Source organism: Clupea harengus, chromosome 17, assembly GCF_900700415.2.
Source record: "Clupea harengus chromosome 17, Ch_v2.0.2, whole genome shotgun sequence".
Lineage (NCBI taxonomy): Eukaryota > Metazoa > Chordata > Actinopteri > Clupeiformes > Clupeidae > Clupea > Clupea harengus.
The window spans coordinates 21,783,010-21,796,115 of record NC_045168.1 but is presented as its reverse complement, the minus strand read 5'-3'; the positions used below and the strand labels follow the sequence as shown (position 1 = coordinate 21,796,115).

General features: G+C 40.1%; 1 protein-coding gene across 1 annotated transcript; it reads left to right on the top strand.

Moving 5' to 3' along the window:
* Window positions 1-9,331: 9,331 nt before the first annotated feature.
* zgc:113279 (uncharacterized protein LOC553749 homolog) lies at window positions 9,332-13,008 on the top strand. The gene is made up of 9 exons (XM_031584030.2): window positions 9,332-9,690; window positions 9,818-9,939; window positions 10,045-10,069; window positions 10,158-10,204; window positions 10,322-10,938; window positions 11,595-11,700; window positions 11,801-11,947; window positions 12,180-12,240; window positions 12,638-13,008. Exons 1-9 carry the CDS (start codon window positions 9,618-9,620, stop codon window positions 12,823-12,825), a joined length of 1,386 nt encoding a protein of 461 aa, XP_031439890.1. The 5' UTR covers window positions 9,332-9,617; the 3' UTR covers window positions 12,826-13,008.
* Window positions 13,009-13,106: the final 98 nt, after the last annotated feature.

Sequence of the window (13,106 nt, the reverse complement as noted above, 5' to 3'; positions counted from 1 at the left end):
ACAAAGAGTTAACCTCAGCTTGTTTATTCTCAAACAAACTATTTTAAAACCTGATTATTATTATTATTTCCAGATGTAGCAACTCTGTCAATCAAGTTGCAATCAAGCTAGTTTGACAACCAGACACAATATGTTTTAATAACCCAGCACCCATACACAACCTTAATGTGGTTAGTATCCACAGCTGTCACAATACACAGTACTGAATAACATTTGCTGTACTGGATAACCTATACAGTTTAGCGGCATTGAGTATTGGGTGACAAAGACATTGGATTCGCACATAGTGTCGATATAAAATGAGCATTACAGAAAGACTATGAGATAACAATCAGGGTTCTGGATTATCATTCAAAATGGTACAGTCTTTGCAGTAAAAATAATTTCTTTCTTAGGGAATCTGCCCAAGCGTACCTTAGATGCCCCTGGTTAATATGTGCCTGGCCTGTAAACACATTTGTACCTCACTGAACCATAGTGTACTCAATGAAAGCTCAATGCAACAGCAAGTTTAAGCCTGCTCTATCACTGTCGATGGAGAAAAGTAAAAATGCAAATGTGGACTAGCTCCTAGAACTAGCTCAATGCTTTTATTGCCAGTGTTAAGAGTATAGTGTTTTGAGGATTTTGTTAAATGTTTACTTATTAAGTTGTTAATGTGTGAATCCCAACACTCACAGACATACACACACGCACACACTCAATACTCACCAAACCAGTTTAACTGTCTGTGTTCCTTTCCTCCAGAGTTCAGGGGAAATTTCCAATAGAGATTCCATGGTAGGATAAGATACCTGGGGGGGTGGAGTGGGAAGGGGGGGGGGGGGGCAGCAACGGAGGAGTTCATACGTTTTTTTGTGTGGTAATGACTTGAGATACTCTATTTATTTCTTTTAGATTTACTACATTTATTTTTCATGGTTTCGAAAGGCTTTATCATAGCTGATGTACTATGTTTTGTAAGCATAAAACCGCTCAATAAACATAATCTTTGCCAAGTCCAATTATTCTCCTTAATTGCATGGTAATCATAAAGCAGCTCACATAACTGTATTGCCTAAAGGCACTAAACTATTGTATACACTGCAGGGGTTACAGATCTGTTCATTGCTGCCACCCAGTGTTGTTAAAAATGTACATTATAATATAAAGTACCACCATGGTGGGACAGAGTGTTAGCTTCATGCTACAACTGAAAACTTGCACAGCTGCCAAGCTGAATCCCAGTAAGACGAGAGAAGGATTTAAGCCATTACAGCAGTACCAAGATATATATATATATATAATAAATGTGGACCTCTCCCGCTGTGAATAATCAAATGAAGGACACTGCAAATTAAGATTATACAGAAATGTGATCACTATGGATGTATACAGCAACCCAGTGATTTTATGGTTACAGCCCACTGTCTGGTTCTACTTCATGCAGAGTGAGACACATCACAGCATCTGCAAGCACCCTCATCTGATAACCAAATTCTTAGTACAACAACAACAACAACAACAACAACTTATTCCCTCCTCCCTGTGTTTAAGAGAACTCTGTGTTTAAGAGAACTCTGTCAGGGACATCTTAGAGCAGCACTAATCTAAGGCTATGTTCATACACAGACGTTCTTATCGGTTCGACTCTCTTGTCTACTGTGAAGGCACTAGTTCTGTGATCATTGATCACCACCTGCTGGGCAATGTACTTACTGGTCTTAGTAAAGAAAAAACTAAATACAAACGGTATGAATTTTTGAAAAGTCATACATATCTACAAACCTACTATGATGGAAAAAAAATATTGTGTCATGATAAAATCATACAACTACATTGACAATAACTGTATAATGGGTGGATGAAAGGGGGGAAACACAAAGGTTACATAAGCCCTTATCTAATAACCCTCTACCCATGTACAGTATTTGTATGGGCATGTTACTGAGCTTATAAAATATACACATCCAGAGCCTCTATAGCCATGCAACAACTTGTACTAATAGTGCAACTACAAGGATTGCTACAGCTACCATTGGTACACCAACTACTACTACTACTACTACTACTACTACTATAATATGGAGAGAAAAATGTCTCAAAATAATTTGCAAATGCACGTACCATGATCCATCGATATGCAACAATTTACAAATGTGTTTTTCTGTCCACAAATATAGAACTCTTTACTTGTGACGTGAAGTTATCATCTCAATAAACGTAATCTGATTTACAAATTAATGTCTATAACTAATGTCATAATTTGTAGAAATACATCATACTTTGCGTGTGCATTTGTCGTCATATGTCATTTATAAATCTGTAATTCTGCCTGTGAAACGTTGACGCATTTGTGGATCATCCGACACACGCATTCATCGCAGCTTCCACTGATGTAATTTGGAGGCACTCTTTTCGCTTATTCACGATCCACACTCAAATAGGTCTTGATCCACACAAATGCCCCTCCCCCTCCAACCAAGGACAATTGAGCGACCACTAGATGGCAGTCTTCTTTACTTCAGGCCGGAGTGTATGTTCTATTGTGGCAACGCTACAGCAAGCATCAACAAACTCACCATGCAACTGAAATGGGTCTATCGTAGCCCGATGTGAGTCAGACGTAGACCAACATTAACTCATGGTAAAAAGACACCAGGTCATATCTTTAAAAAAGGCACGTGCGCGACTCACATCTACATTTTTAAGGGTTGTAAAGCCATGCAGATAATAGTGCTGGACTTTTTGCATGGTTTTATACCTCATAACCCACATAGCCTGTTGATTCCTGTGAACATCTATTTAATCTGAGAGGATATCTCAGGATATGTGTTGATGCTCACTGTATGATTTCTGCACTGCAGCTATTAACAATAAAATACTTCACTGCAATTGGAGGATATATTTTCAGTTTGTTTGTCTCTGTTTATTAGCAAAATTACACAAAAATACATATTTTCATGAAACCTGGCCGAAACTACAATGTAACCAGTGGCGGTGCGTCAATACAGGGCGCAAGGGCGCCGCCCCTCCTAAAATTTTGAGATGAAAAAAAAAATAAAAGTAAAAAAACATTATATACCAAACAATTAAAATAGGAACTGTACTGTGTTAACGCGTTACATGTGTGTGGGAGACTGTAAGCCCCTGCCAACAACCACTTAAATGTGACCAAATATAATATATTGCCATTCGTTATCACTGAGATAAGCCCCTCCTCCCTGGAGGGGCGCCGGCCAAATGGAAGTCAATGGGCGCTCTCATACTTTTCTGCAACATTTGAGCAAGGACAGCTTCTCATTGGCGGATGAAAGTTCGATCCTGGGGCGCAAAATTTTGCTCCCTGACCAATGACATCGTTTTTTATTTCAACGCGACTGGACTATTCGTCGAATCAGAGACCTTTATCATTCCCTCACATCCCATATACATCTCACGTATCTACGAGAGCAACATAGCTAGCAGAGACTTTGATTATGTGAGTATGCCGACTGAAAACTTTCGAATCGACGATCAGCTGTCGATAAGAAGAGACTGAAAGACATGGGACCCGAACGTCCGGATTTAAAAATGCAGCAGCAGAGCATCGACCGCGGGAGGACGTACACCCGTAGCTTCTCCTCAAGCCTGTATGCTAACCGGAGCTGGTTAGCTGGTTGTTCAGTGAGTGATGCGTTTTTTTGTTTTCCCTGCCTGTTGTTCCAAAGTCCTGGGACTGAAACAATCTGGACTGCAACGGGGATGAAGGATCTAAAGCACTTTAACGATAAATGTAAGAAGCACGAATCTTGCCGCAGCCATCTAACTAACAGCCTGAAGCCAAGCCTCTTTTGCAGAGCAGTTGGACGAAGGGTACCAAATTGGCATTCGAAAACATGTAGTATCATCCAGTGTTTCTGAATCTATTCTGCTCTAAACCTCTAGTATAATCCAGTATTTCTGAATCTATTCTGCTCTAAACTACTGGTATCATTCAGTCTTTCTCACTCTATTCTGCTCTAAACCTCTACACCCTGTGTTTTTTGTTTTTTTTTATCTACTCTGTTTTAAACTTGTACACAATGTTTCTGAATCTAGTCTACTCTAAACCTCTACTACCCAATATTTAAACCTCTGGAACCCAACCCAATGTTTCTTAAACCATTCTGCTCTAAACCTCTCATGCCCAATTTTACAGTTTGTTGAGAGTTGTTAGTGGACAGTGTTGAGCACTGTGTTTTCATGAAATAAATCTTTTGTTTTTTAATATATTCTATTCAAAACCTCTCTTGTGTTTTTGTTTTCTCATTGTGGAGTGCTATTTAAATCGCACTGCCCAACTGCGCCTATAGTCTATATATGTCTATGATTGCGACCCCCCAAAAAATAAATCACCAGCCGCCACTGAATGTAACTCTTTTGTTTTGGAATCAACGTAGTTTTCAATTGCCATCATACCACTGCTCTATGCTAATTAGTCATACAGATAATTTATATCTGACTAGTTAAATGTCATTGCGTTTTCTACTTCTAGTTTTAGTTTGCAATGGTGGAAATCGAGTAGGCCAGTCATCTAGAAAATGCTGACGCAACTGGCCCCATAAGCAAAAAAAACAAAGGGTCAGACAAACCTTTTATTGTCATACATATGTTACAGTTGGCTTTTATTGTCATACATATGTTACAGTTGGCTTTACATACAGTCCTAGAATGAGCATCAGAAAATGTTGTCAATGCTGAAATGAAAATGGATTCTCACAAGCTGCATGTGTTATGTGATGTTGCTAAAGCCATGCAAATAATAATGCCACACCACTCGCTGTACCGTTTTTTTCTCCGTTAAACCAATATTTGTGAGCAGGTAGTATGCTACTCTCTGTAGTAGCCTATAGTCCCCAAACAAGAACTGACTAACTTGAGGTGAAATGGTGCCAGCAAACTAAATTACCCGAGCATCGTAGGTTCTACTGAAGAGCAGCTATGAATGAGAAAAGTTTGTCTTCCATGCATGATGCATATCGCAGGCTGATCATAAGAATGAATGTTAGGAGAACCATTTGTACAAGCATCAGTTTAATAATCTCTACTAAGAATAGCAAAATCAATATTCATCAATGCTTTACATTCATGCCTAATCAGAATCTCGATTTCTCAATTTCAGTCTTCAGTGAAAGGAATATACTGCAGCTAGCAAGCAGTTATACAGCTGAGCTACACTACTACCTGCATAGCTTTACAAACCTCAGATACATATCCAGTTTGTTGACCTGTCAGGATCCATTTCAGCTGCGTGGTGTGAAGTGTGTTGACGCTCGCTATAACATTGTCTTTTCTTTCGCTTTAACATTACCCTTTTCCTCAACAAACTTGTAGCTTGGGTTAGGGCTAGCTATACCCCGCCCTGAATACAACAAGACCGCCACCTAGTGGTCACCCTCTATTGCCTAGTTTGGCACAAGTTGGATCAAGACCCTTATTGTGCGTAGATCGCGAAAAGAATGTCTCAAAATGATTTCAGTGAGAGATCGGATGAATGTGTGTGTTGGATGATTCACAAACGCTTTCAACACTTCACACGTGTTTTTACACATTATGAAGTATATATTTAGAAAATGGACATCACTTTGTTCAAATAGCATGTTTATTCAAATGAGAACTCATTCTCAAGTCTCAAGTAAGAAATTCTGTATTTGTGGATATGAAAACACATTTGTAAATTTGTGGATCATGGTCCGTTCATTTTTCTCTCCATAGAAACCCCCCATCTTCCTTCCCAAGCACACAAAAACATGCACACACAAGCACACACGTCTAATGTATATCTTCCTCGTGATAATTTGGTGGCCTTGATTAAACCTAAACAATGCATTTTTGTCAGTTGGCTAAAAAACAGACTATGCCTTACAATGAATTCCAAACCAGAGAATCCATTCATGCGTAATAGCCTTCAAATGTTGTCCTGTACCAGATCCAGAAAAATCATCTACCAGTAAGCTGTTACCCTGCACCAACAAAAGGGGGCAATGCAGTCTGCTTTCATCAAGCCCTACACTACAAGAAGAATCCAGCATTGCCATGGAGATGTTTACATGTTTACTTTACTTGATTTATTAGAGCAATATGGAGTATTGTTTTTGTGTTTATGCATGTATTACATCACTAAAGCCTGATGTAGTCCAGGTTCACACCAAACATGCTGGACCCCATCTGAGCCGAACAGATGCATCTTGGTCTTATCTGACCAAAAAATGACCACTATTCATCAGGCTTCTTTTCATGTTCTTCAACCATTTAAAATGTTGTAGTTTTGTGACAGGTGTGGTCCAGCATGTTTGGTGTGAACCTGGCCAGGACTGCCACAGTGAATACATAGTCCTGAGAGTGAAGTACAAGGTGAGAATGTGATTATGTGGGGCTGCGTGAGTGCAAAAGGTTTTGGGGAAATGACATTTTTAGATGGCACCGTGAATGCCTGTGGACTGGGAGACAGGATGACTCACAGTCTCCAGACGCTTCGTGAGAAGAGGAACATTCCAGCATGATAACAATCTAAAGCACACTGCTAAAATCATGCAACAGCAAAAGTGAAATCTTGTCCTGACCAAGTATGTCGCCTGACTTGCATCTAACAGAACACCTTTGGGGTATTTTAAAGAGAGAGATAAAGCAACACAACGCCTCCATCAAAGAGCAGCTGAAAACAATTGACTCTGAAGAATGGCAGAACATCTACAAATTGTTCTACATCTACATCTGCAACAAACAATAATTTGTGCAACACTGGTACCCTCCATGCCGAGGAGGATTGAGTCTGTCATCAAAAATAAAGTTGGACATACAAAGTATTGTAAAATATAAAAGATTTGAATCTCAGTAATGAGAGGTGTACAGACTCCTGTTCCTATTGCAGCTTCTGTATTTTTAATATAGTAAATCTAAATAATTTGTTTTTAATTCTACATCAGTGCAAATACCTTACCCTGCGATTACTGTAAGGTGATACAATTTTGGATAATTTGACACGGTATTGATATTTCACAGGGATGTACTCACTTCTGTAGTATACTGTATCTAGTACAGTATTCCCTAAAGTCAAATTAAGGGCTTGAGTTGCGTCCAATCAGGTCACTTCAAACACCTAAGAAAATGGAGGCAGTTAATCCCACAAGCGCAAGTCCCGAGGGAAAGTCTGGAAATGGAATGGACCCCAGGAGGACCCCAGGAGGAACTCAAAACATAAGCCTTTCAGTTGCTGAAGCATATCCCTTTCCTGCTGCACCCACTGCTGCATCTGTACACCATATCCATACAGCCAGTGGTGGAGGAAGTACTGACGTTTAGTACTTAAGTAAAAGTACAATTACCCAGCAAAATATATGCTTAAGTAAAAGTAGAAGTACTACATCAACAATCCTACTTAAGTAAAAGTACTTACTTTTAAATTTACTTTAAGTATTAAAAGTACAAGTACTCACGCAATGGGTTGTCTCTCAATGTCTAGGCTGTGCCATTTTGATAAAGAATGCAGATATAGCTCCTGGTAATACTTATGCCTCTACATATGTCTCTACTAGTAATAATTATAAGCAACAACATTTGTTTGTTGGAAAGGTTGGTGTACTTATTGTGCTTACCCTCTGTAATACTGTTCACACTCAAATGTACAATTCTGCAGATGACAAGTTATCTACCAGGGATTATCTGCAAATTGAATACCATTAAGCCAAACCAATCAAGATAACCTGTTATATCATTACATCTTTTATTTAATTGTAATAATGTGTAACCCAAGACTAGGCATTAAGTGTGCATGCCAGGCAATAAAAAAGGCAGATCTTCACGCTAGCTTGACATAGGTAATCTACAGCTTTATCTTACCACTACGTTAAATAAATAATGAAGGTACAATCGTGTTATTTTGATGCTATTGCTGTATGTCAACATGTATTTCGCTAGATAGGAGTATAATATCATGTCAGTAACCGAATTAAATATAATGTGCAAAAGTCAGGGACATTAACAAAGCAAGAACTCCGCTTAACTCGATATATTTCTTCAAATTTGAAGGCGAATTCTTGAAGGCTAGCAACTCCTTTTTTTTGAGGCAGACAGGAAACCCACTGAAACCTCAACGAGTCATTCTTGGTGCCTCTGAACTTGAACATGTCTTTTAAATAGGGCCAAGGGTGGTCATATCAAAGGGCTCATTCGAGGCTGACTCTGGATCCATGTTGAATGATTAGGCAGTTGGTCAGGCTGTCTGTTGAATGATTAGGCAAAGGGCAAGTCTACCGCTCGCGCTGCTGCCAAACGCGCACTCTGGAGCTGATAGAGCCACCTGATTGGAGCTGATAGCTGATTGTTTTAAACTTCCAAAATAGCAACGCAATCCATATTTTTGTGGAGGCAACATTGTGGCGAAACTGTGTTCATAAAATGTAACGAGTAACGACATATATTGTAGAAATGTAGTGGAGTAAAAAGTATAGATAATAGCTGCAAAATGTAACGGAGTAAAAGTCAAAAGTATGCACTATTATTTTTACTTAAGTAAAGTACAGATACGTACACATTTACTTAAGTACAGTAACGAAGTACAAATACTTCGAGGCTGAGGTAGATAACTACCTCACCAGGAAGACACCATAAAGCCCATAGGTTTTTATTCGAAGGCAACCTTGTGGACAAAGTGTGGCCCGTATTTGACATCTGCCATGGCCTTCATTAAATACAGCCTTCACCTATGTCATCTCTGAAGTTTAAGGGGATGCTTGTTTGTCCTCACAAAAAGTTGCGACAGCTTGAACCTTTGCATGGTGTGTCTGTTGTTTGATGCAGTTGATGATGTGAGATGATTGATGTGGGATGGCCAACGTCTGCAACCTGAACTCCCAGCTGACTGATTACAAATATGGTCAAACAAGTCACCAGAATTTAACAATATAGAATGTATTCAAACAGTTTGTGTATGGTGCCACAGCCTCAAACATTCTAAAGGCAACGATGTTTTTTTCTGAAACACTTTGGCATTCAGCCACTCAGTGCAATGATTAAAAGAAGATGGATGTCACTAGGCTTTAATAGACGGGCTTAAATTAGCAAAGTAAAGCTTCTGAGATCAGTAACTGTAGAACTATGTGCCATATAAAGTAGGTTAAAAGTATCATAAGTATGAAGTATGAGCCCTCCTTACTGACTTCACGACTGCACGCATGCTTATTTTCGCTTAACATTTCTGCTTCATCGTTTGTTAGTGACTTTCACCTCTGGAGGCGGGACTGTTGAGATGAAATTGCTGCAACACTGGTTCTGACATACATGTGAAGTAAAGAAAAAAATTGTGTACACGCCTTCAACCGGATCTGGGACATAGCTTATAGCCTGCCTAACGTCGCTTCTGTGCATTTGCAAGACATGTCTAGAGAGGAGGTGCACTGGTAGAACAACATAAATATCTATTTAAATATTTTATCACGAACCACATAAAGGAAATATGTGTGACCTGTAGGTTAAAAACAAACGTTTACAGCTGGCTTCAAGGATATAGCAGATCCTGAGTTCGATCGGAGGGAAAGGCTTTCGTTGCCAAGACGTCAACTCACGGCTACAGGGAGAAATATTAACAAGTGCAAGTGACCACCTGCTACACTGAGATCATGCGTCCGATATCCGAGGTTCACTTTGACTCCAACGGTGAAAATGCCAAACTCTCAGTTCCATCTTTAAATGGTAAGGTTGTAACTGTTTTATTTTTTTTAGCTAAGGATAGATTAATAGATGATTTGCAAAGTGGGAGTTGTGAAATAGTCAGATAGTTTTGCTACAGCGAATGATGAATCTACCTTTCTTTACACAGGTACTAAACGTTCCAGGTCTAAAGCTGAGAAAAGATATCTTGGTGTCAGAGTAAGAATGCCTGTCAGGGACTTGTTAAGGAACATACGCCTCGCCAAGGGCATGGATCCAAAGGATATTCAGGTAGGCTACTGTCATGAAGATACAATTTCTTCTCATAATTTTGTACTTATATTGTTGTAATAGTTTGTACATGTCTGTTTACTCATGTACTCTTTCATTCCATAGAGAATCTCGGGAAAAACATCAAAAGGTAAACGTGAGAAAAAGACTATTAAACTATCCATTTGAAATGTGTGACTTGCTTTGACACTGTGTGATTCATGTTTGCCTTTGTACAGGAGATAAAAAACGAGTCAAGACTTCAGCAGATCGAAGAAACAGCCAGGTGAATACTAGTGAATACCATATACTAGTGAAAACCATTCACCAAGTTGTCTGCTCACTTTCAAACTATCTGTGGACGAGTTAGGTGAATGTTTTGTCTGTTTTATTTGACTTCTAGAAAAAACATCACACAATGGCTCAGGAAGAATTATCCATCATAGTGGAGGTGTTGGAAGAAGACCTTAAGACTAGCACGCTTACAAACCAACCAAGCAAATTTCTCGCCTCACCCAACAGTTCCCAGTACAATCAGTTGCCAAAAGAGTTCTTCCCTCAGACATACGTCTGTGAGTTCAATCAGAAAACTGAGATGGCTTTAACCCCAGAGCCTTTCTCAACTCCAGTGCCCTCCCCAGAAAGTTGCTTCTCCTTCCCGTGCCCACAGTACCGTCAGAGCATTGACCTCATCTCTGACAGCCTTAGTGGCTACAGTATTGACCACTCATCAGACTTTCACCCCAGCCCACAGCAGTGTGTCGCTGACGACTGCCCCAGTCCAGGTGACTACCAAATCCCCTCATATCACGACGCCTTTCAACCAAGCCCAGAGCCTCCCTGTGACTTGGGACTGGACCATGGAGAGGGATCAATGAAAAGTCCTGGGTTCCAGCAACTCTGCTATCAGCAGAAGGAGTGGACTAACGAGTTCTTCTGGAACCAGCTCGAGAAGGAGGGGAACCTTCTTAAAAGAATATCCAACAGAGAGCTTCTTGCACCTGACAGGAATGGAAAAATGTAAGTCAAGCCAGTAAATCAGACTTATCTACAATATAAATAGCTCAGTTTTATGGAGCACAGGTGGCTGTAAGCTGCAAGGGCTCATTCTTCAGTAATGCAACAGTACTCTAGGTGTGGGTGGTGTTAGTCACACACACCGTTGTTATTTTAGGGTAATTAGTAGCTGACCAATTACCCTCTCTGACGCCGCCCCCCCCCCCTCTCTCTCTCACACACACACACACACACACACACACACCACATACACACGCACACACACACAGATTCACACCTTTACTAGAACGTCCTTAACAATAAATATTGTTTCTTTGCTTTTAAAGGAAGCAGGCACATGTACACACATAGAGACATATTTCCTGACCCCGTTTAGAGTTTTGTTTTTTTAAGGATTTCTTTCCACGGAAAAGAAGCACTTGCCTGTTAGAAAGAATTACATAAGACTAATAACATTCACATATAGTAGTTGGCATAAGAGCAGTCTGATTGGCCGCCATAACTAAAAGAGCCCCTTCTCTTTGTAGTCTTTGCACAGTCGTGTTTATAAGGTTGTCAGTGTTACTCCATTAAAGTTATTAGCCATGATATCATTTTCCAAAAACATTTCAGTGGTTTAATTGTAAGGGTCATGAACTTTTGTCCTAACACATCTCCAGGCTGCTTCATCGACTGGTCGAAGAGGGCAAACGGGCACCTGTGTACATCGTCGCCAAAAGGATGGCTGCCCTGATGCAACTGAATGCTAAAGAAGGGGAGGGAAAGGTAAAGAAAAGCAAAGTCATGCATTGCAATTCATGGAAAAGTGACATTTATGTATTCCTCTAATGATAACCACTTGTTTTTGGGGTTCTTTTCCTGATAGACTGCTCTCCACTTGGCTGCACAGAGGAACCAGCATCTGATGGTGGCTGACCTGATCAGTTTGGGTGCCAACATCAATGAGAGGGACCTGTGTGGAAAAACATGTCTTCATCTCAGTGCTGAAAGTGGCTACGTCAGGGTGTTAGAGGTACATAAACCTCCTGTATCGCTTTGGAAATGTCTTACTGTTAAACATCTTACAGAGGTACACAGCTCCATTCTCCAGGTCACAACAACTAGTCTTTTTCAGTCTGTGTCTTCAGGGAGTACATGGCTGTTGAAGCTTTGTAAATTTTCCAAGGCCAAAGTTGTGAAATCACATTGTACTTCATGTCGCAAACTTTGCATTGAACTAACATATCATTCCATTTTCTCAACAGGTCATCGAAAACTCGATGAAAGATGGAGTGCATGTAGATTTAGAGGTCAAGGATTTTAATGGTATGAAATGTCTCCTATTCACTCTGACTGTTCTGCCACACCCTGTGTTGTTTAGGGACATGAGGTTAGAGAAGCGCAGATATATGTGCTGTTTTTGGAAGGTCAAAGTCCCCTGGCAATCTGCTAACACTAATTTACTTCCTTCTTAAGGGATCCTCTGTTTAGCCCCTATTCAATATATTTTGAGGCTCACTTTGAGCCAGTTTTGAGCCAGTTTTACGTATAATTCTTTATTTATTATTTTGTGATTTATAGCTATTTATGTGTTTATTCATTTATAATTTTTGCATGTTTGAACTTGACATGATGCAGTTTGTCCTCTTTATATACGCTGTAATGATGTCCAACATGCTCTGTGAATCTTCATTAATTCTTTCCTTCGTGTTTTGTCATCCAGGGCTGAGTGTCTTGCAGAGTGCAGCCATGGCCCTCGGCGGCACGGTGCGAGAAGGGGATCAGAGGAGCCTGCACAGCCACGGGAGGCTCCAAGCCCTGCGGAAGGAGCAGATGATGGAGACTCTGGAGTGCCTCCTGCAAATGGAAAGCAACATGCACAGTGTGGTAAGTATGGCATGTGTTGTATGATATAATACCGTATATCTAATGTGTAATACCCCTAACATGTATAAGATGATATACATCAGTATCGGCGCAGATTTGTGATCCCTTAAAATTCAAAAAGTGGGGTATAGACAGGTTAATATCACATGGATTGAAATTCAAAGGAGTACTGGGATTCAGGAATTCAGGGATTGTTGGTGCCTGTTGACGGAGAAAAGCTGTAACGTGTATGAGAGAGTTTCACCCAAAACACTGAAAACGTCTCTGTTTGTTCCAGCCGCCTCAGCATCATGGCCTACGGCTCC